Source organism: Pelodiscus sinensis, chromosome 9 (genome assembly GCF_049634645.1).
Source record: "Pelodiscus sinensis isolate JC-2024 chromosome 9, ASM4963464v1, whole genome shotgun sequence".
Taxonomy (NCBI): domain Eukaryota; kingdom Metazoa; phylum Chordata; order Testudines; family Trionychidae; genus Pelodiscus; species Pelodiscus sinensis.
The window spans coordinates 46,476,329-46,501,582 of NC_134719.1; the positions used below are offsets into that span (position 1 = coordinate 46,476,329).

General features: G+C 39.9%; 1 protein-coding gene across 1 annotated transcript in view; it reads right to left on the minus strand.

Moving 5' to 3' along the window:
- The window catches only part of CRB1 (crumbs cell polarity complex component 1), a 173,655-nt gene that overhangs the window by 44,590 nt on the left and 103,811 nt on the right, over window positions 1-25,254 (minus strand). The window contains exons 6-10 of the mRNA XM_075936696.1: window positions 13,624-14,577; window positions 7,080-7,630; window positions 6,546-6,711; window positions 4,006-4,912; window positions 1,175-1,303 (exon numbers count right to left, since the gene is read on the minus strand). Coding sequence (XP_075792811.1) covers window positions 1,175-1,303; window positions 4,006-4,912; window positions 6,546-6,711; window positions 7,080-7,630; window positions 13,624-14,577 — 2,707 coding nt within the window. The remainder of the gene's footprint in view (window positions 1-1,174; window positions 1,304-4,005; window positions 4,913-6,545; window positions 6,712-7,079; window positions 7,631-13,623; window positions 14,578-25,254) is intronic.

Genomic DNA, 25,254 nt, shown 5'->3' on the forward strand with positions numbered 1-25,254 from the left:
GAAGGCAGGGTATCCATTTGTGTGTGTTTACAAGGCTATATCTAGAGAGATAAAATCCCTATCTTGTTCTATTTTGTTATATTTGTACAGGCATGGAACCAGAAATATTTGTATGCAACGGTAGATGTGACCAGTCCAATGTTATTTAAGAAAAAAGCATCTTGGGCCAAATTCATCCCTGACTGAAGTACAGTGAAGCCTTTGTTATCCGGCACTCTGTTAACCAGAAATCTTTGTTAACTAACATAGCCCTAGCCACAATACTGTCACATCTTCAGGCATACAGGCCTGGCTTGGTTTACTATGATTGGCTTAACAATTTTTTATTTAAGAAGTACTAATAATCTTTAACTCAAAATAGAATGTGAGACCAACTGCCTCACACTACAAAACTACCAATATTAAAAACTTGGGTTTTACTATTATTGTCCATTGTTTTTTCCTACATTGATGGAACCCTCAGATAACTGGAATTTTTAGATAACCGGAATGCCCTAATCCCAAAGCGTGCCAGATAACACAGGTTTTACTGTAATTGGAATTACACGATGGATGAACTTAACACATTGATACTCATTTTTGTAGAAGTCAAATTGCCTTGCTGTTATACCCTAAAAATTTCTCAAAGAGGGGATGAAGTTAGGCAAATAACTGATTATTGGTTCACTAGCTAAACCAAAAAAATTGAAAAAAAATTGTTTTGGTTCAGTCAAACTGTTTTGTTCAACCCAAAACATGTTGTTCCTTTTTTTGAGTTCTTTAATACTTTGTAAAACATAAAATTTAGGCAAATTTCACAATGAAATGTTTCAAAATGAAAAATGGGGATGATTCTTTTTAAAAATATCAAACTGTTTAGACTTTTCCAGGTGTCTTTAAAAAATATCTGCACCCAAACTATTTGCCAAATTTGATCTGAATTCACAAAAAAGTTCAGTTGACCAGAAATTGCTTTTTTTTTTTTTTTTTGGCCTATAACTTGAAGCAGAAAAATGTTGCCCAGCTTTAATTGTTCATTTTGAGTAGACAGGGCTCTGTTATTGCTTCAGGAAGTCAGCAGCAGGTCTCATTAGCTAATTCTGGATGTCTATAAAGGGGTCATTCTGGAACTCATGCAGTGCTCCCACAATAACCTGCCAAGGGAAAGTGCACAGAAAGTTCTGAAGAGTCTTACCGTTCTCCACTAAAACCTGACAGGCACAGGCATCTCAACTCGCCTTTGAGCTCAGTACAGTTGCCATAGTTGTAACAAGTGAGATTTCTCTTCTCATTCCCACAGACGGCAAAAGGTAGCTTAGTGCGCCTAGATAAATAAGAGGCAACAGCAGCAATTATTATCTCTCTTTTTCAGGTAAAATCTAATTTTCCCCCATTCAGTCATTTAACTCCATTTTAAAATGCTAGTCTGATTCAGATGTATGTTTTCAGGATTTCTGTTTTACTGATTAATTGTTTTAATAAAGGTCATTTTCTAACCGCATTGGGCTCACAGTAAGCTAAACTTTCCTCCATAAATGTGCCAATCAGCTTTACTGCCTCCTGGGTGAAGGTACTATTCAATAGCTTCAGAGGGGTAGCCACATTAGTCTGTAACAAGAAAAACTGAAAAAACAACAAATAGTCTAGTGGCACTTTAAAGACTAACAAAACACGTAGATGGTAATATGAGCTTTCGTGGGCAAAACCCACTTCTTCAGATGACAGGAGTGTTGGAAGTCCAGATCCAAGAATAAATAAGGGAAGAAGGGATGGAGGGGAGAAGGGGAAAAAATGGAGGGGAGGAAGAAAAAGAGACAGTGAGTAGATAAGCTTCAGAAGGGTAACTGAGTTAGTCTGTGAGGGTATGTCTAGACTACTTGGCTCCGTCAACAGATCCATGTAAAGTAGTTTACCGGATATAGACAATGAAGCGGGGATTTAAATAATTCCCGCTTCATTAAAATAAAAATGGCCACCGTGCTGTGCCGACAGTCAGCTGATCTGGCACAGCGCGGCAGTCTAGACGTGGATCGGTCAACAAGGGAAGCCTTTGTCGACCGCTCCCTTATGCCTCGTGAAACAAGGTTTACAGGAGCAGTCAACAAAGGCTTCCCTTGTCAACTTATCTGCGTCTAGACTGCTGCGCTGTGCCGGATCAGCTGATTGTCGGCAGAGCGCAGCGGCCATTTTTATTTTAATGAAGCGGGAATTATTTAAATCCCCGCTTCATTGACTATGTCTGGTAAACTACTTTACATGGCTCCATCAATGGAGCCATGCAGCCTAGACACACCCTAACAGGAAAAACTTAAAAAAATACCTAATAGTCTAGTAGCACCTTAAACACTAAATAGTTATATCAACTGTTAGTAACTAAATAGTAACTATTAGTAACTAAATAGTTATATTAATAACTATATTAAATAGTTATAAGAGGCTGATAAGAACCATTAGTTTGCACTTGGAAAGGAAGATGACCAACACCAGATTCTACATATGACTGTAAATTAGCATACAGCTGTGAAGCTGCAGAAGGATGCAATGCATATAGACAGACATCTTCTAAACTCAAATCTGCACAGTTTTCTTGCAGGGAGAAACACTCTAGACCTGCATGTATCTATGAAATTACTTTCTGGCATACTTATTACCTTTGCTGTTGTCTGGATAATAAATCAAATGAAGAACAAAGAGAAATTTGGGTACTAACTAGGATGTCTGCAAAAGAAGGAAAGCCGTAGCAAAGTGCGATACCAAGCAGCAATGAACCTCAAAAACATACTTTTACATGAATTCCACTTGCTTTCCCAAACTGCAGTAATACTGATTAAATAATTTGCTATGAGGCAAGAAATGGGCCAAACCCTTCATTTAGGTAAGTGTCTTGTAGCCATTTGATAGCAATATAGTTTGGCAGATAATTTATCTGAAAGAATCTAGGTAAATCATATAGTATATCAAATGTGAAATGAAAGTTTGCTAATGGCTCAAAATATATTGCTTTCAAATTTGTCTGAGTTTTAAATGAAATTAGAAGGCCAGATCCCCCAGCCGGTGTAAATCAATGTAACTCCATTGAAGTCAGTGGACTATAATTCCTTATGGTCCAGTCTCTGTACCAATTAAGAACAAACGGGCATCCAGTATTTTCTTTGTCTTCAAGATTATTGAACTAATCCTGAAAGTCCTTACTTGGGCAAAATTCCCATTGCAATCAGTTTCTGTCATCTCAAGGAGCCATGTATGGGGCTGATATATTTATCTTTGGTCTCCTCATTACATTTCAATTCAGGGTGGTGGAAGTTCTGGGAGGAAACGATTTCCTATTATTTTGGCCCCATAAATGGCTTCCACAGACACTAAAAGAGCCTTTTCAACAAATAAGGAAGAAGAAATTTTTCAGAGTGTCTGTGAATTAGGAGCCTAAGTTCCATTGACTTTGGGACTTAAGTTCCTAAGTCAATTGGATGCTTCTGAAAATTTTACCCAAAGACAACTGCAAAGTCCTTGTTGTTTGGATTTACCCAAATAGAACTCTATGTACACATTGTACTGGAGTTCCATCAGAATTCAAGTGCACATTCCAACTGGGATAATAATTCTATAGGGAAAGCCTAAATCCTGGTTTATGTTTAAATTTAGGTTGACATAACTATGGTGCTCAGAGATGTGAAAAATAAACACTCCTCTGAGTGTCATTGCAATGCCTACATAATCATGGTGCAGATTTGGTTAGGTTAACAGCAGAATGCTTCTGTTGATAGAGCTGACACCATTAGGGGAGGTGGAATACATACAATGACAGATAAATTCCTTTCTTCGCTGTAGGAAGTGTCTACACTATGGTGCTACAGTGGCACAGCTACAGCTGTAGGACGTATTGTGTGAGAATGACCTAAGTCTTAATCTAGGATTGATGAAGGGGTTGATGTTTTCTCTATTTCATTCAAGCAAGTTGGAAAACATCTGAGAGGTGAGCTCTGATGGCAGGAGTTTCTTTATCTTTGGAAGCTTTCTTATTTATACCTGCAAAATTTCCCTGTGAAGTTACCAGCACACAGGCAGGAATAAGTGTTAACTCCATCTACACAAGTTGCCCCATTTGCACACAGGTGTCCACGGCAGTTGTCTATATTCTCTTCACAGTTTACCCCAGTGTATCCAGGGTCACAGAGGCACTCATAGGCTGCAGTTTTGTCTGAGCAGTTTCCATGAATGCAGGGATTTGAAAAGCATTCATCAATGTTGGTTTCACAATGCGTGCCAGTCCATCCCTTGAGACATGCACAACGATAGTAACTATATAAGTCTTCACATATCCCATCATGCATACAGGGATCTGAGCTGCAGGCATCCAATTGCAAACAGCCAGTCATAACAGAATTTGCAGATATTTTGAGGAATTGCTCTTCTTGAGGTTTCTTAGCGTGGCCATCATAATTTTCAAAGTACGAGAGATAAATGCCGCTGATTTCTATAGTGCTCATGCATCCCCTTAGGCCATCCAGATTATCAAACGCTTTGTCGGCCACATAAATGTCTATTTCTTCTCTTAGGAAATTGAGGCTTCCTGTGGCAACTGTACTAGTTGCAGTGTCTTTTTTATCATCTATATCAATTTGCCATCTAGATGACTGGGAGAAGGGTTCTGTCATAGAGAGAATCACTTGGTGCCATTTCCCATCATTCACGGGCTGTGAACTAGCTAAGGTCAGCACATAAAAGCTGTTGCCACTTTGCAACTGAAACACTAGCTTGGTGTTCTGAATGCTAATGGTAACAAACTCTGGCTCCTTCTCAGCATACAGCAGTATCACATCAGCATCCCTAGTGCGAAAGCCAAATACAATACTGGTGAGGTCTCTCCTTATCTTCCCATTGGTTCTGTAAAATATCGCACTGCTTCTGCCACTGAATACTGCATTGGCAATACCTGTGCAAAGAGAAGAATATCCATTGAGAAAGCAGGCCCGTTTCCGACTGATACGCGGTCAACAATTGCCTCTTTCACCGTGCCTCTTGTAATTTAAATCTTTCCACCTCTTTCCAGGAAACTTGCAATGTCTAGTCAGTATTACACCTCCTGGCCTCTTTTATTTTATTTTTTTTAAGAGACAGATGCCAATAACTACGCTTATGTACGTCAGCTGAGGCTATAGTTGTAAATGTTATAAACCTCAGGGGTAGCCTACATGTTTAAACTCTCACTGTCTCTAAGGCTGCAAGTTCTTGGAGACTGGGACCCTGATTCTGATTTCATGGCTGTGCAAATCGGGAGTGACTCTAGGCACCCAGCCTGGCCCGAGCAGCCCCACCCTACGGCCCAGCACACATGGGAGGCTGCTCCAACCTAACAGGGCCCTTTGCACCATGCTTCTGGTGGAGGACGCCAAATTGGAATGCTCCTGGCTTGCAGTGCTGTGCAGTGGGCCCCTACCCAGCCTGGTCTGAGCAACCCCGTGTGGGCCAGACACCCTGCAGAGCCATGAGCTAACAGCTGGCAACTGAGCCTAGTTACCCTGTAACCATTAGAATTTTTATCGGTTACATGGTAAAAATTTGTGTATATATTTTACATGCCTAATTTTAACACTCACTCTCACTAACTTTTTCCTGTCTCAACAACAACCTGCATCATATTGAGCTATCTGCAGGTTGCTCAATTTCCTCTGTTCTAGAAACCTTTTGCTGACCAACTCTTCTGTTTCTAGGAGTCAGCTATTCTCACTGCTTCCATTACACTTTGTATACATTAATCCTGCTTAACTGTAGCATGGGGACAATTTTTGGAAGGATAAAAAAAGATCCCTTTTGGAGGCACATGGCAACCAAATCTCAGTGTGCTTTTTAAATTCCACTCTCTTTCGCAGGAGGGGAAATGAGCGATATCCTACACACTGATTAGTGTTCCTATCATAAGTACTGGTCATTAATTTTTAAACAAACAGCCTTTTTGGAACTCCTGTGCTCTTTAGTAAGATGCCAGTTGACAATGATTATCTTTCAAATGCATTGCTGGTGTTAGATGCTTAAAATGCTTCGCTTTAAGAAAATGGAATAAAGCTGAGTGCAGGAGTATGTCATCTGGCATATCTTTCCAGAGGAGGGAAAACATCTTAGAATTAATCCTCTTATCTCTCTGCAGTGGTTCTCTGACAGAACAAAGTGGGCTATTTTATAAACATGCCAAGTAGATGCATTGATTAACTGAAGAGTAAAGCCCCTGCAGGCAATATCATCTGAATCCTCATTCCATTGCTTTCAAAATGGGAGGCTGTTCTACTTTTTTAAAGAGGCCCAAGATTAAATGGATCTTAATTTGTGATCAGGTGCAGATGATGGCTGAAATATGAATTTTACTATCCCATTAGTCCATTCATATTACTTTTAGTAGCAGTGATCAGGATTTTATTATTTATTTTGTTTTATTTCATTAACACACACAGTGTAGCAAGGTTGTCTGAGGGCTGGAATGCTTGATTTAATTGAAAAATTCATGAAAACCAACATTAGATGAGGTAGTTTCAGTTCCCCAAAGGTGATAGGAATGATAGAAATGTACCTACATTCAAATCCTTGGTGTACCAGCTGGCATTGTGCTTCCTGAGGACAAGGGCTGAGCTCACACCACTTAACTTCTTCGCACGCTTTCCCTGCTGTGTTTGGAGGACATGTGCAAGTGAAGTCATCCCAGATAGAGTAGCAAATGCCACCATTGTGACAAGGGTTGGACTAAATGGAAAAAACAGAGACAATCGTAGTGTTAGTAAGTGTAGAGGCCTCCCACACAAGGGAAGGCAGGATTGCTTGGCGGAATATAGTATTGTGTTTACTTTCGATTGAAAGTTGTAATGTCTTAAGGGTTCCATGCATGGATAGCAGGTATAGTAAATGGTTATCTTCACCTCACTCTTTCGTCACCCCCTTATATTTTGCTGATGATGCCCAGGAATTTCAGCAATATCTGCTCTTACCAGCATGTTTATATGTTTAATTACGATGTCATCATGACTGTTACATATTGCATGGAATTTTAATGGGTCAAAAGAGAAATACTAGCTCTAAACATGGACCCATGCTCTGAGAAATGAGATCCTTACCTTGCAAAAATTGTCACCAGTACAGCCCTGGGTCACGTTGATCAGTGTTCGATTGATGACAGAATACAATGATGTTGTGATGGGAAAGAATTCCAGATGTTGATTATTCAGTCTTACATCTTGGATACAGCCTTTAAAATACCCACCATTTATATCAGTTTCTTGTTTGTCTGGGAGTCCTCCAACATAGATAATATCCCTATTTTGGACTGTTAGTATCGGCGTAGAAATGTAGCCTAGCTGTTGAGATGATAGGAACAATTCAACTTTATTTTTCTCCATTTTTAATGATATTAAGTAAAAAATTCCATCACTCACAGTCCGTGTGCCTAATAATTTGGTGGCATTGGAGGCTAACATGATTAGTTTCCCATCTTCCAACCAGATCCTTATATACAGAGATGTACGGTTCCTCAAAGCTAGTAACAAGCCAGAAGACTTCCGTGTTCGGACAAACATTGATATAGTTATGTTTTCCTTCTGACTACTGTCAACAGAAAAAGCAGCATATCCCGAGTAGTCCTCATGTCCAAACCGGCCTGGCAGGTACTCTAGAAGTGAGGGAAAGAGAGAAAGAAAATAAAATAGTTCAAGAATAATTTACTGATGGTGGCAGCACAACGATCAAACATCTATCACCAGTCAAGAGAGTCATCCACTAGTGTGTAAGGACAAAATAAGGTTTTTACTCTGATCTGAGTGGCTTGAATGACAAAATAATTACAGGTTTCAATGGGAGCAGGGTGAGGCATTATTTTGGAGCTTAGAGGACATTACACCACATTCTTCCCCTTTTGCACCTCTGTACACAGTGTGCAAACGTGGATTGTGACAATACTTCTACTCAAACTTGCTTTCAGGCAGGTTGCTTGCCTCAGAGGCTCACAGCAACCCTCAATTTAGGCACCATACCTAGGGCATCAGCTTGCTGTTTGTTGAGTTACTCTCATCACTGGCCAGCATGAGGTACAGAATGAAACTTCACAGTCTCGGTGGACCCCCCCCCCCCATATGATACAGGGCTGGGTAAACCCCTTCTTCCCTCCTAGTCTTTTCCCTGAGTGGAAATGGGGAAGTGGGTGATAGGGGGAACCCAGGCCCACCCTCTACTTTGGGTTCCAGACTAGGGCCCTGTAAAAGTAGCTGCCTGTAAATGTTTCCAACACCAGCTGTGAGACAGCTACAAAACTCCTGGGTTACTTCCCCATACCTGCCTTCTTCAGGCTTTTTCTCATAGAACCCACTTGTGCTTGCTCCTCCTAGATCTTCTGTATTCCCAGCTCCCTGTGCGCTAACTAACTGCAGAGAAGCTCTGTTTAATCAGTCTCAACTGGTTGTTTAATTGACCCCAGGAGTTCCAACTATCCTTGGCTCACTTGACACTGGAAGCCCACTTAATTAACTCCAGGTGCTTAATTGCCCTGATTGATTCGGGCAAGTTCCTGCTGGTTCTGGACTAGCCGCTGCCAGTTTATCCTGGGACCAGAGAGTTACTCAGTCTCAAGCTAATATACCTCCCTTCCCTCATTCTCTTGTACTCCTCTGGCCTGACTCTGTCTAAATGGATTCCCAGGGCAAATTCCAGCACAGTTATCTCTACTGGTCATGAAATAGGTATATTTTGAGACCCTCTTAGCTGATGATACCCCCTAAAGAGCAAGAGTACACTCCTGGCCACATTGAAGGTCATGGAAATTTTGCAGTTGTCTTTAATGGGGGTAGGATTTCACCCCAAGACCATCTGAACTGCTGCTAGTATGGGAAAAGGTAACTTACACCTTCCCATGCCAAGTAGACCCCATTACGCCATTAGGGATTCGCCCTCAGGGAGGGAAGGAAATATTTCCCCTACATCGCCTCCCTAAACATTCCCATCACAGAAAGTGGAAGCGCTAAATCAGAACAAGGGCCTTATCTAAACTGGCACATTTTGTCAAGGAAAAACTGCCTTTTTTTAAATCTCACCATGATCAAAGTGTCTGAAGAGATTTGTGCTTGTCTCCAGGTTAATCCAAGAAAGAGGGAAGTTTTTTTCAGGGGCATGCATGCTAGTGAAATGTAACAGCCTTTATCGTGAAAAGTAAAGTCACTGTATTGTTAATGAGCAGGCCTTGAGGAACCAGCCATCTTGTACACCATCAGACAGAGTACAGCAACTGAGGGGGGGGAAAGCCAAGGATGTGTGATGATCTGGTGAAGGATTTGTTGGAAACCCAGGGACATCTGGGAAGAAAAGAGATGGTTGACAGGACATTGTTGCACTTTCTACGGGGTTTAGTGAGTTAAGGCACTATGGGATGCATACCCATAATGCTTTACTCTTTCTGTTGACGAGGGAGTTGAAGATGTGGCCATAAGTTGTGGACAGCAGATACCAGAAAAATTAGTTTGACAAGCTTCCAGTTTTGGCGACTTCTGTCTATCAACAACACTTTCATCGCCCAAATTTGCATGTGTAGACATAGCCTTGGTTTTGAAACAAAGACGTTCATAAAAGTATATGCTGATTTAGCACATGTTTTTATTTTCTATTCGCTGTGTATACATTACCGCCACCCTGGAGCTGTGATGGCCTCTATTCTCTTGGCAGATTACACCTATACTGATCCATATCAGCCAAGATCCGTCAGTGAATCTAGTTCTCAAACTATAATTTCTATGTATGATCAGTCTGTACCAAAACTTGACACTACTATGCCACTAGGGTAGGCAAATGAACTAGAATTCAAGACACTTTTTAAATTATTTGTGTTTATCAGTTGATTAAACCAAAACTCCTCTCATTCTGTCTCTCTTTATTTTCCACAATGAAGCTAGGATTGAATTAAGAACAGAAAAGATGTCTTCCAAACCACTGTAATGAAAACTATTTATTTTGGTCCATCAGCCTTTTAAACCACAGCATTTCAACTCTAGTTACATTTTAAGTTTTGAAATCTTGTTCTCTGTATAATAAGCTTTCTGCCCAAACACATTCAAGAGCTATTTTTTTAGTATGTCTAACGCATAAAAAGTGTCAACCTGGTTTAAACAAAGAAATCACTCCTGGAAGTCAGAGTCCTCTTTTGTATAGTAAAAGAGGTCTGGGACCTCATATGTCAAGTTTCTGCCTGCAGCACTATTTTTTTATGACTTGGTTATAAAACCAATGAAAATAGGGGATTGATTGTGAAAACTCTAACAGTCCTTTAACAACCATGGTGTTAGTATGTACCACAGCAATATTATTTAGTAGGGAGACTAAATCCCTGACTTGTTCCTTAATAGACAATTTCTTACATACCTATGTATGGAATATTTTAATATTATGAATGAGATTATCTACATTTATTTCTTTATCTCCTTGTTAAAAACATGACGTGTAGAAATAAATCTTCCCTTTTGCTGGAATGAGTATTTTGTGCCATGAGAACTTTGTAGTATGCACCCTCTCTAGAAACAGTCCTTAAGAATTAAGCATTTTTGTGTGGAAAAAAGAGAGGGCATTTCTAATGGCTTTAGGAGTTGGAATACAGGAGTCTTGCAATATTAGAAGCAAGGGTGAGTATCAGGAAAATGTATTAGTATACTTGAAATTAGTGCCAATTACTTTACTTTAAAAAAATCCGGACTCTGATATTGGGTTTGATGGGACAGTTAGAATCACCTTGGTTAATATTAACCTACATCTGGATGCTGATCAAAATAAGTCAACATCTGTTTGTTATTTTGTATATGTAGTGAAAATATTTCCTCATGTCAATTAACTACTTGATGGCAACTTTTCTTCAAAAAGACACTAGCATTTCTTATGTTATCCCTAGCTCAAGTTCCCTCCTCCCCACTGCTATAGTGTTTTAAGTCTTGCATATATCTAGAATCCATGTATCAAAGTGGCATGATGGTATGATTTGCAAGGAAAATTGTGGTCAGTAGAAAAAAAATACCAAATGCTTTTTTAATCATTTTCAACAGTTCTAATGCAAGGCTAAGCCTCTCCTGGCCCTGAATGGTTTTCATTTCACTTCATATAAAGACGCAAACATATTTACCAGATGTTGTCCTATATTCCAAAGTTGCTTATCAAACCTTTGGGTAAACTGTAGTTGGAGTTCAAAGCAATCTGTTAGAATTACCTCTCAAACATTATCATTTGACAATACAAAAGAAATAAGCTATCAATAACTATTAAATACAGACTATGAAATGATATAATATGTACACATTTTGAAATAGATTTCAAGATACAGCTTATTGGAGAAATACAACCAATAAGTCCCCTGGGGCCAGATCCTCAGCTGGTGTAAATTGGTGTAACTTCACTGCCTTCAATACAGCTAAACCAATTTGCAGCAGCTGTGAATCTAGCCAATGCTGCTGCTGCTCTTTCCTTTTTCCAGACTGCCTGGTTTAAAAAATAAACAGTCATTTCTTCATCCCCCCCAAAATGTATCAGTAGAAAGTTAGTAATTTGTAACAGGGAGCCAGGGATGTTTTTGTATGAATAGAGGGTCGAATCCTGCACACCTTCCTCAGGCACAACTCCCTGTCTGAACTCAATGGGTGTTTTGCTGAGAAAGGAGGGAAAGGAGCTAATTCAAACTGCCCCTGAATGATGCTCTCTCTACAAACCTGGAGAATGACACTGTTTATCCACATAGCAGGTAGAGCAGAGCAGACAGCAATGCAGGGACCTCATACTGTCCCTCCCATTTGCCTCAGCTCATACTGGGTGGAACACATGGTGGGAAACGAGTCATTCAACTTCCAGGCTCATTCAGGGTTTGGCCTTGTGACAACGTGTTGGGTATCCCCCGACCCTGCACCCCGTCTGCAGCAAGATGAGACTCCGCCAGCCAGTAGAGAGGATTTATTGCTTCTGCGAGGTACAGCACAACCTGGATTCCATGTGGGCATCCAAGTGAGGGGGCTGGCAGCCTCAGACCCCTTGGGGTAGAGGTCCATAGGCCCCTGAATTCCCAGTACTCAGCTTAGTCTCTTCTCTTCATATTTTTCCAGCCAAGACTGCCCCTTCTCTAAACCACATCCTTTCTTTGTTCAAAACCCTTCCCTGCCCAGGTGAGAACCTGTTGGGCCATGGTCTACATGACATGAGGTCTGTCAGGGTGACCGCCTGCTTGGCAGTGCTTACAGACCAGGCCAGTAGGGGTCACTCACAGCCCAAGCATAGCGACCAGTGATTGCCCAACCAGACTGTACCACACACATCACAAGCTTCTCTGCTGACTCTGCCAGTAAGGTTTTTGAGATGTAGGTGCATGGCCAGTGGAAAGAGGACTCATTTTATCCTCACCACCAGATAGCTCTCAGGTGGCAATAGCAATTGGCAACTCTCACCTTGGGCTGCACTTCATCCAGCTGTCAAAGATCTGATCACCAACCCTCAAGCCTCCATAGGGTGGCTGGACGATGCTATTGACTGTCAGGCTTAATCTGCTGTGAAAGCTCAGATATGAAGTTTTAAAAATATCTAAGATTTTTCATCTGTTCAGTGATCTGTTCATGCTTTATTCACCCTTAAAAGCATGAGCAAACCTTTGCATGCACATAAAGGCTACCTCTGTATTTTGAGCTAGTGGCATGACTGCCTCGTCATGTCACTAGGTCTCATTGAGTTAGCTAGCCCAGTTTCAGGGTGGTTCATACTCAGGATGGCTCAGTTGTCCCTTTGCTGTTGCTACCAGTGCTATCGTGGCTATCCTGTTATTGATACTCAGTCTAGCTCAAACAGAACCAGTGCAAGTATATCTAAACGAGCAGGGGAACCACCCCTATTTGTAGTGAAGACATAGCCTCTAAGGGTACTTCTAGACTGCAGGCTTCTTTTGAAAGAAGCTTTTTTGGAAGAGATCTTCCGAAAGAGAGTGTCCATACTGCCAAAGAGCATCAAAAAAGTGATCTGCTTTTTTGAAAGAGCGTCCACACTAAATGAACATTTAAGCTGTGATTATCGTGGATGGAGTGGCCACCAGGGCACCCATGCTTTTTCCTGGAGGCTCTTCTTTCAAAAAAACTCCCTCTTCCCCATCCACACACGCCTTTTTCCAAAAGAGCTCTTTCGGAAAAGGCATTCTTCCTTGTAGGATGAGGTTTACCAATGTTGGAATAATCACTGCATTCTTTCTATTTTTCTTTCAAAAGAACGCAATAGCAGTGTGGACGTAAGTGAATTTTTTTCAGAAAAATGACCATTTAAAAAAAAAAAAAACCTGCAGTCTAGATGTACCTTAAGTCAAGGGGTGCTAAACCAGCTTCACAAAGTTTAATGGCACATTAAATGTCAAAAGAATGAAAGAACTGGATAAGTAACCCATTCATTTATCTTGACTTCTCTGTCTGACTGAAATTTAGGCTTCCTAGTGAGAGAACTAGAAAATAATGAACAAGCACTTCTAGTAGCCTCTTGTGTTTTCTCATCAATTGGCAACAAGCACTAGAGGTCTTAAAGTTAATGGTGTTTCCTCACTGACGTAAGCAGATTTGCTGTTTGTGATTGTGCTTTGAGCTGGCATTTAATACGCTAATGCTAAAAGCTTTACCTTACCTGTTGAACAGTTTGGCCCTGTGTAGGGCCTGTAGCAGTCACACTGGTAACTCAGCCACAAGTTGATGCAGCGTCCCCTGTTTTGACAAGGGTGGTTTTCACACCAGTCCTTTTTTTTACAGCCTGCTTTGACATGTAAAGATGTTTCGCTTGATATGTTCTCAGGGGTAATAACGTTCAAGTCTATTGCAATGTCCTGAAGACAGCCTACAAATGAAGGTGCAGAATGCATGTTATAGGTGTTAGGTGAGAAGTCACTGCTCATGCTTCCCACTGGTAAACCACCCAAAAATGTGCTCTGAAATGCAAGCATCAGTTGATCACTATCTATCGCAGTAGTAGATTTATTGACACATGATTCTACACAAGAGCTGTCAAGCAAATTAAGGGTAACAGCTCTTGCTAAGGTTACCTCCACGGAATGCCATTCTCCATCACTGACATTATGTGAAATATGCAAAAGAGCTCGTGGCTGGTTATTGACTTGCATGAATAAGTGTAAGTAGCCATTCAGTAACTCCAATTTCACAAATGTATCTTTCTCCCCTCGGTGAAATATAAAAGCTGTAGGTTGCACAGTCTGGAATCTCAGATTTATGGTATAGAAAGATCCCTGTAAAGGGGTCATGTCACTCTTCACCCAAAGGAAACCATGTCCCGCAAGAGAAAAGGTGGTGGCTGTTTCACAGTGTATTCCAGTATAGCCAGGTGGGCACATGCAGCTGGCTCCGTGGTGGCCATTTTTTAAATAAGGGATGCATAAACCGCTGTTTTGGCATGGATGGTCATTGCAGCCAATGAGGGCCTCTGAACAGTTCTTGCCACCATAAGAAGTTCCCTCCTTTTCTCCAAATGGGCAATGACAAGTGTAACTGCCATGAAAATTCTCACAGGTCCCACCGTTTTGGCAAGGGTTCATGGAACATTCATTGATGTCTTCTTCACAGTGAATACCTTAAAAAAAAAGCAGATTTGATTGGGTAAGTACAGGCCATCTTTTCCTCAAACTGTCTTAGAAATATAATAAAATGAACTCTATTTAAAGGGGGAAATCTGTTTATTAGGGGGTGATTGGTTCCCAGTGATGGATTGCAATGAGAATAGATGCTGGTTTTTGTACTACAGTAGTGCCTAGTGGGGTTAGTCAGGGCCTTGTGCTAGGTGCTGTACAAGCACCTTAGTGGTAAGTAATTGATAAGAAAATAGCAAGCTACAAATTTGTCTTAAATGACAGTGAATGGAGTTGAGATAAAGACATGATTAAACACACTGTTTTCCACAGCAGAATGGGTATGAAAATGGTCATTTGGGGGGGGGGGGAATGCATTTTTATCACATGGCAAAAGCCAGAAACTATTGGTCAATTTGTATAAATAATAAAATAGTACATAGATCACAGACTGGAGAGAATTCGTTTTCTTTTACATTAATTAAGTTGAGGGGAAGTACAGTCCCAATGTTTAGAGCTCTCCTCTTGGTTGTGGGATCCCTGGTTTAAAAACAGTTTTGAACAAACATCCTATGTGACTCTTTGCAAGCCACTTAGTCTCTCTGTGCCTCAGTTTCTTATCTGTAGCACAAGAATATTGGCACATCGCAGACTCCCAGAGATGTTTTGGGAAGTGCATTAATGATTGTGAAGTGCTGAAATACTACCGTGATGGGGGCATATAAATATCTTAAATAGAAAAAAGTTTCTCCACGATCATGTGCCCAGAGTCAACCTGTGGAATTCCTTGCCAGAGGATGTTGTGAAGACTAGGATTTTAGTGGTTTGAGCATTGACTTGCTAAACCCAGGATTGTGAGTTCAATCCTCGAGGGGGCCATTTAGGGATCTGGGGCAAATCTGTCAGGGATGGTACTTGGTCCTGACAAGAGGGCAGGGGACTGGACTTGATGACCTCTCAAAGTCCCTTCCAGCTCTATGAGATAGGTATATCTCCATTTTTAAAAAAGGTGATTCAAAGAAGAGCTAGATAGATTCATGGAAGTTAGGTCCATCAATGGCTATTAACCAGGATGGGTAGGAATGGTGTCCCTAGCCTTTGTCTAGAAAATGATGACAGGAGAGGGATCATGTGATAGTCATCTGTTGTGTCCCCTCCCTCTGGAGCATCTGGCATTGACCATTGTCAGCAGACGGGATACTGGGCTAGATGGATCTTTGGTCTGACCCAGTATGGCCATTCTTACATTCACTCTTCTTTTTACAGATTCAGCTTTTCCTAGGGTGACCCTTTAGTCTTGCAGACAGATGGCTTTTTGCATATTTGAAACCCTGATAGTCAGGGCTCACGTCACCATATTTTGGGAATAACTTTTCCCTTCTTTCAACAGATTGACTCTGATGCTAATAACACAAATCTCACAGAGGTCTGAAACCCAATAAACAGGGCTTCATTCCCCTTTCCATCCAGAGCAGCCAAGAAACACACCAGTACCATTCACGAGTGACAAGTACTTATGGAATGGTGAGGGGAAATACATTTATACACCCATGGAAGCCTGTAGAAGATCCCAGTGAGTTTTTTTGTTGACAACTCATCGGAGTTCTAACAGAGATTCCATTTCCCTCCCCAGAGAAGGAAATGACATGTCCTGACCTCTTTAGTTGAAATATAATGATAAAGTATGATCATTAGGAAGTAATTAACCAAAATCATTTTTTACATATTTATCTTCCACTGAAATTAAATTGGTTTAGATGGCTCTCTATTGGCTTTCCATAAACCCTGTAAGTTTTCTGTAGTGTAGTTAACAGAGACACTAACCCCTTCATCTAGAATAACTTACTATCACATCTATATCAGAGGGGAAGCCGTATTAGTCTGAATCTGCAAAAGCTGCGAGGAGTTCTGTGGCACCTTATAAACTAACTGGAGTGTTGGAGCATAAGCTTTCGTGGGCAAAGACCCACTTCGTCAGATGTGCATCTGACGAAGTGGGTCTTTGCCCACGAAAGCTTATGCTCCAACACTCCAGTTAGTATATAAGATGCCACAGGACTCCTTGCTGCTTTTATCACATCTATAGAGATTGACCTATTACAGCAAAACATACAGATTTTCAAGGGAAATTATAGAAACAAGCTACATAATTTTGATTAGTTTCCAATAGCAGCCACAGTAATTCAGTATCTGTCCACTTTACACAATTATTATAATAACTAGTCCCCTATTTTAACAATGACCCCAATGACCCTTGTCATTTGTCATTCTCAAATTATGGTGTGAAGTTTCCAGATCATCAGCTGTAGCCAATACTATCTTTTATGTTTTGGCAATGGCCTATTACTGCTGGAGTATTTCTGTAATATATATATATATATATATATATATATATATATATATATATATATATATATTCCATCATGAGATGTCTATTTGAACATTAATGCGTAGTGACACCTGGCAGAAATATGAATAATTGGGACTGACTTTCTTAAAGTCAAGTTCACTTTCTAAACCTTCATTGACTGCGGGCCAGGACACTATCTGCCTTACCCAGTTTACAGTAATCTATATACTGTTGTCTTGTCCTGCTTTTTGCTATGTGAGAAGTCATTTGAATATATGAAAAGTGAAGTACCACTGAGCTGTTCTGCTTTAGCTGATGTTTTAGTATATCATCTTCCTGATGTAGGTACTTTTTTGCCTTTAACATGGAGAATGAAGTGTCCTCAAGTTTTATATACAACTCAATCCTACATTGCTACTGAAGCACTTCGGATGTCACTGGGTTTATGTGTCATGACTCAAAATGTATGTAATATTGAAGCATTCGGATTGACTGGGTTCTTAAGTATGCCAATGAGTGTACATCCTCAGAGTCATCAGAATTCAATTAATGGATCAGAACTTCATACTACACCCTTCATAGAGTGCATTGGCAAAGTGAGTGGCACAACATATGGGCTACGTCTAGACTGGCATGATTTTCCGGAAACACTTTTAATGGAAAAGTTTTCCGTTAAAAGAATTTTCGGAATAGAAAATCTAGATTGGCATGGACGCTTTTCTACAAAAGCACTTTTTGCGGAAAAGCGTCCGTGCCAATCTAGACGCGCTTTTCTGCAAAAAAGCCCCGATCGCCATTTTTGTGATTGGGGCTTTTTTGCGGAAAACAAATCCGAGCTGTCTACACTGGCCCTTTTGCGGAAATTCAAGCAGCCAGTGTAGACAGCTGGCAAGTTTTTCCGGAAAAGCGGCTGATTTTCTGGAAAAACTGGCCAGTCTAGACACAGCCATGGTCTGTCTAGGTACATCACTAGGTATGTACCCCTTTCCCCCATTGCACCTATCTGAGCCCTTCACATGTAGCATTGAGTCTATCCTCTCAGTTTATTCTTCCTGCCATTCATAAATGTATCACAAAAAAGAGACGATTCTCCACTTTGTTGCATCCAATGTAGTCCTTCCTACCTGTGGGAAGTGGGCATAAAGTCAGAATAGTAGCAGTTACACTCACTTGGCACTTAGTTTGTGTAGAAATCAACAACTACAGACAGTACAAAGCAGCAGAGAATCAGACTTTAAGTGCACATCAGTATAAAAATAAAGTAATGAAAATAATTCCATGAAGACAGAACATTTGTTTGTAAATCACGTGCATTTTCACTTTTTAAATTAAATAGCGGTGACATATGACAGAGAATGAAACCACACTTCAGCGTTCCTTTGGCTACAGAAAATAAACCCTGGAATGTAAAGAGTCTGCATGTGAGGATCAATTATAGGAAACATTATTTCATAAGAATTTCAGTGCTGAATGTGAATCTCTGTTGTTTAAGCAGTATTGAATAAGATTTCAAAAAAGTAACAAACCACATATATTCTAGCTTGTATTAATATCAGCAGAAAATATATATGCAAGTCCCACTGAAAACCCACAGATTAAATTCATGTTTAGTTCTCAAGAATAATTAAACCTCCTTACAAGCACTGGCTGATATTGTTTATTATTTTCCAGTTGTCTGTGCAAGGAAGACCACTGTCACTCAAGATAAAAGCACTCAAGATAAAAGGATTAGTCAATATTTATAGAACTGCCTATGTGGTTTACCTGCCTTAGTCTGGTGTACTTGTAATTATGTAAAAAATAGTTTGCATATTGGTAGGCCACGAGACAAACAAAAAATTAGCATGGGGGATAGAAGGAACATTAAGGGATATTAAATTGTTTCAGTACTTATAAGCTTCTGCTCAGCTAAATACATTATACATTCTTTTGAAAGTAAAATTAGCCAGTCTTCTTTTGTACATAATTATTTCATGCTATGATCGGGAATATTTTTAAATGTTTCTCATCATATACAATATGTTAATTTTCCCCCATCTGGGATGATGCATTTATTTAAAAAAATTTATGAAACGTGTACATTTGATCTTGTTCTTGAAAAAATGAATATATTTCTTTTGCTATTAAGATAATACAATGGTATTTACTCACCAAATTCTTAAAATCTTAAATTAAGCTCTTTGTTTTGAAATTAATAGCAAATGATTGCTTCTGAAAGTGAATGACAAAAGCAATTATTCAAATTGATTTTGCTAACTGTCCATTAGTTTTTCACCTCATTAAATAATTAAAAATAAAGCTATTCCATGAATTAAACATTTGTTTACATTTTTGTTTAGAAATCTGTTTACCATCCCCTCCCAACTCAATTTTTAATGCCTTCTAAATATTATGCAAATAGCGAGTTGGTATTCAGGCCAGAAACTGTAAGTTCAGTACAGTCTTAACTGCCAAAAAACACTAAGAGGTTAGAGCCAAGACAGTTTAGCAACAAAAAACAATTACCTGTAAATACTGTCATTATAACCATGTAAGCCCGCATCCTACTTGCAAACAATTTTTTCCGCAGTAAAATGGATTTTATAATATTAATGTGGTCCATGAAATCAGCTTCTGTCACATTTGAAACAGTTCTAGAAATGAGGGCTGCTTTTCCAGGATTAGCTTGTTCCACATATGTGCTGTGTTCGCTGATATAGCCTGATAGTGTGTTGTACCCAAGCCAGATCAACAGGGCTTAAGGAAGACTCATTATGTGCTTACGCAGTCGACATGTATACTTGGACTCTTTCTCAATCTATAACTTACAACATCCCGTCCATTCTTCTTGGGGATGAGGGCACCTTGAAAAGGCAATCACCGTTCTACAGGAGCTGTGGTAGTTGAGACTATCTCTGGTATGGTAAATCAGAGAATCCCTTGAATGCCCAGGACATACATATGTATGGCTTATACAGACTGACTCTGAGTGCCCCCCACCAAAGTCTGCCTCATGTCTCAGGCATTGGGTTTTTATGGTATCTGCATCCATATCGAGGAAACCCCAACTCCGTCGCTCTACCGTGACAAATTGAAGGGCTGAGTTGACCCTGCCAGCATTTGAATCCATAGTGCTAGGGGGCCTGGATGTTGGCAACCTGACGTTTGGATAACTCAGCCTGAAAAAAGGTACACACATAGTGTGATCATGCATCTAATAAATGCATAGCTTTGAAACAGTGTAATTCAGACTCTTCCAAAGATAACACAGAAAGCCTTATACAGGGTTTTGGAAACACAGGCAAAGAGATATGACTAATGTTTATTATCCGCATTGATCTGGTGCTCATGATGCGGCATCTGGGTACTTAACAAGGACTAACGTGCACTTCTCCACTAAAAGGTACCGAGACATAAGAATTTGTAACTGTCCCTGGCTGCTTGAAAAGGCAGTCAAATAAAATCAACTAGTCAACTAAAATCAGAGTAGATCAGGGCCTGTTTGCTCCACCTATGGAGAAAGCTCTGCCCTCCACCCCCAGAAAATTCATGTTTATCAGCTGCACATTTCTAAACCATGGGGGAGTACAGCACTGGTACCAAGAGATGGACCCAGTAGCATGGAAACATATTTAAGAGTTGGGGTGCTGAAATCCAGACCTCTTACCACTGTCCACACCATGCCTAGCTGAAGTCAGGAGCAAAGCCCCAGTGGATGAAGCCGTTAGCTGTGACCCCAGTGCATGGGGCTGGCAGCAGAGCCCCTGGTGCATGGGATAGTGACAGGGAGCCTGGGGGGTGCAGTACTCCCTGCATCCTTAGTTCCCATGCCTATGGCTGGACCTGAAAGAGAACCACAGATCTGGATTCCGCAGATTGAAGTTAACATGATTGTGAACCAAATCTGAGCACCCTGCAGTTTGGGCAGGCTCAGAGTAGGGTAAAAGCTTCAAGTTCAAGGGTGCTCAGATCTGATGGGTTTGGGTCAGAGCCTTACAAAGAATTCCCAGTGTCTAAAGTGTAAATGAAGGTAACTCATATGCAAATAGGAGTAAACCTTGCAGCAACTTAAATGATAATGTGTCCTTTAAAAATATGTATGGGGGAAAGGAAGTAGTCAGAGAAGAATCTATAATTATCCTCTCCCCATCCATCTTCACAGTTGTATTAAAACAGATTGTTATAAAAGCTCCTTCACTCTCTGCAGCATCTTCTATTCAAGAGGCTCATTAATCCGGAGGCCAGCTGAATGATCTCACTGGGTATATATTCTTCAGTGCTCCAAATCTTATTGAATAATCATGAACATTCAAATTTTGCCACATCTGTGCTGGTAATTGCAAAGAGATAATTACTTTTTGCTGGAAGGAGGAAATGCACCTCTGTGAATGAGTGAGTACAAGGAAAGGGAAATTGACCATCCTCAAATAATGTCATTAAATCCCATGCTTCAGGTTAATAATCAGTTGCCACAGGCATCGGCAGGGAAATTTTACTCCTATAAACTCTGCAGAGCTGGTAAGGTGAGTTAAAAGCTTTTTTACTCTTACTTCTGAAATGTAAAAAATTGACTTCTGGATACTGGTCTTAATCCAACCAGCAACCAGATTTGCTCTGGCAAATCTTATTTTGTTTTCTTAGCAGGAAAATTGTCATATCCTACAAAAGACAAAGTCATAGTAACATGCTAGTTATTGCTTTATTGCCTACAAATTCATTATTCTGCTATTTTTCCTCTTGCCAGTTGAAATGTCCATTTCAGCTTAATATGATTTTGGGAAAAACATAAAATGGAAACAGAGATGAGTGACTTGGCTTACTCATTAAATACACCACTCTGGTGGAGGGATATGGAATTATAATGTGTTATGTTTGGTATAAAATGCTGTATCTGAACATTTTTAAAATTGCACTGGGCTGACACTTCATATAATAGTTTGAACTTTTCAGCCTTCATGGCTTATTTTTAAGCAGTAAAAAGAAAAGGCCTTCTTAATCTCTTACATCATTAGATCTTTCTGAGCGCAACACAATTTGGACATTTTTTTCCATTTATGTTAGAAGTTTGGCAACATCTTAAATAGATTTCGTTTGAAAACAAAAATACATGTTGTAGGAGACTGTATAGTAAGGACTGGTCTATTTTATTTGACAAATATTGGAAACAGCCTATTTAATCACTGGCATCAGCTTCTAAGTAGTTTCAGCTGGGCTTTTTTTCCACGAGGTGGCTTTCCTAAGCATCAGTACAGCTTAGCATTCTACATAGAACATAGCCAGAGGTTAGTAACGTACAGCTTGGGACTAGCACACGCTTTCTCACACCAGAAAAGGATGGCATAGCTAGCTGCCCTTTGCCTCTACACCAACACTCTAAACTCACTTGGATGGGCCCCCAGGCCTACCCATATGAATCTGTTTATAGGATTGGGGTCCTAGCCTGAAAAAATAAAAGGGGATATATGGTGCTACTAAAGCCATGCCTCCCCTGAATGGCAACCCATTTGTACTTGCACTTCATCGTCCCATGAGGCTACTTCGCTAGAATTGACAGGGCCTGGTGTCTATATCCACCCGTGTTGGCTTGTTTGTATGTATTGGACAAGAAGATGTCTTCTGGAGGACATGGTTAATATTTATATTCGGTTTCTGAGGTTTGTCTGGATTTGTTTTGCCTTGTTTGTTTTATTGTATTTTTCTCATTTTCAGACATTTCTAAATTTCTAAATAATTTTAAGCAGGCCTGGCCACGAACAAGTGATGTTTAAGAAGGAACTTAAAACAGATCAAAAGTGGATTCAGGGAGGAGCAAGCTAGCAGAGTCAAAGGCAGACAATAGAGAAGAGTTAGGAAAAACAGAATGCAATAGGATTTTGTAAAGGAGAAACGACAGTCAATGAGTGGAAGCAGCCTGTCAACTTACAAAAGCTGGTGGAAAACGGGACCAAAATAGAACTGAAACAAATAGGGCAGGGGCGTCAGAAGGACTGGGGATGGTGTTACAATTGATTGGAAGGAGCTGTGGACTAGACATATGAAAGCCAAGGAAATGTTTTATTGATACTTGCAGTATGCTGTAATTGCAAGGGCCATGGCAGACTGTCAGAGAGTGTTTTGTACACAATTCACCCCATTTTTCATGTTTCACTTTCCAGTGTACCCCTAACCAGACTGTTAAATTCAAAACATCAATGATCTGTTTTGCATTTTGTGTAGATTACACACTTGTAGCAACACATACTTCATGTGTTCAAACTGCCAAGTATCCTTAGGGACCTTAAAACAAACAATCCCTTTGAGCTCTTTAATAGGTTCATACAAGGTCACGTGTCATTGATTTAAAATCTGTTTGGAGCATTTGATTAAAGAAAACCTCACTCTGTAATTTAACAATGAATTAATTTTCACTCCTAAAACTTCAGAAGGGTTTTTAAGAATGTTTGCAGTTTGATGAGTACAGCTATTGATAGGCTTGGCTGCACCCAGTTTCTTGTAAAAGGAATTTTGTATCTTGTCTCTTGTTGGCCATTTCCTCTTTGTCCTAATTGAGATAGGCATATACAGCCATTGTGCTGTCTAGTGTGAAACTGCTCCTGCCCTTAACTCTTGCCCAGGGAGATAGTAGCTTGGAAAAATATTTCAGTGATTTGCAAGAAATTTTGTTTTGCTAAAACCCATGTGCATCTGTACAGTCTATAAAAGTGACTGTCTTTGCATAACCTCGTTGTCAGTCCATATTACAACACATTCAGAAAGCCAGTAGGCTAGAAAATGATAGTTTTAATAGGACATATCCAGCTAAAAGGATAACAGAGCCCTACAAATAGATGTGTATCTCTGTGTATGCATATATAGAGTATATACATATATACATTATGCTAGATATAATGTGTGTCTACATATATCTTCATATAAAGATGTTCTTACATGTATGTATGTGTGTGTATGAAATTTGCAATTTAAAGTCCCTACTCCTCCAAACACACTTTCAATAACCTTTGTCCTCACCACTGTATTTAACTTTGCTTTACTATGGACTGGATACAACGGATCAAAAGCATATTAGGGAGCTTTCACGGTGTATCAGCAGTATCCGCATGGACACTTAGTGCATGGCATGCAGGCATGAGGTAAATTCACAGCCTAGCTTGCCACTGAACCAAGTGTTCACATAGACAAGCCCTAAGGCTTATCCACAAACACATCCCCTCTCCCTCTTATGCACACAACCTGATAATAAATAAGAATAAATCCTTTTGGTAGGAAAAAAATTAGAGCTGACATTTCAGTGTATTATATATGATACTATTGAACTTTATGACTAAGAATGTTTTCTTGTTAACATAGCTAGAAATCTCAGAATTTACACCAGAGTGGGATCAATCTGAAGAAGGGCCAATGAATCTATGTCTAGCAACTGATTATAAGCACAAATTAGCCACCACTGTGGCATTTTTCCATTTCTGTAATACATTTTCCCTTAATCAAGTACAAATGCCCCTGTTTTCAGGTAATTAAAATATTTTCTTATTAATATGATGATCAGTATCCTTAAGGAAAGTAAAAGGTTAATTAAACTTATTTGAACTTCTCCTTGCACCTGAAAGAGTCACTATAAGCGTATCTAAATAAAACCAGGTCATACCTCATTATAATCACTTCAGCGCTGACTTCAAGCAGTGCAAATGAGCAGATATAAATATGCAAAGTACTATTATTCATGTTCTTACTACCTGTAAACACTATACCAATTAAGAGTGAGATGCTACAGGGAACAATTTAGGTAAAACGAGCTTTTATGTGACACACCACATAAAATACATATTTTTTTGAATTCATTCTCCCAGATTATTTGTACTGCTTAGTATTGTGACATACTTTTCATGTATTTGAGAAAACCTTAGTCATGGGACTCATCAGTGATAATTAACTGTCAGCAAAATGTAAACCTCCTGGGTTCAGTCAAGAAGCATGAAAACTCACACAGGGTTTTTGTTCTGGGAGGAGAGGAGAACAGGGTTGTGTTTGTTTTTTTTTGTCCTGGATGGATGACAATAGGAATCTGGTTATGTCATTTTATAAGAAAGCAGAACATTTGGGAAGTTGAAACACAGATCATTTTTTTGAGGCAAGAAGCCATCTTTTCAGGGCATTCAATTGCAGAATTTCTCTAAAAAAATAATAAAACCAAGCAATGAGGCCTTGATCTTACAAACATGTTCACCTACTAAGTTTAAAGCTTCCTCATGGAAGCATGAGGCCCAACTGCTGTGGTCTGAAGTATCAGGGAGCCTGACATAGTGATTTTCAATTTCAAATGCTGCAGTATAATTCAGGATTGGCAGGCCAGCTA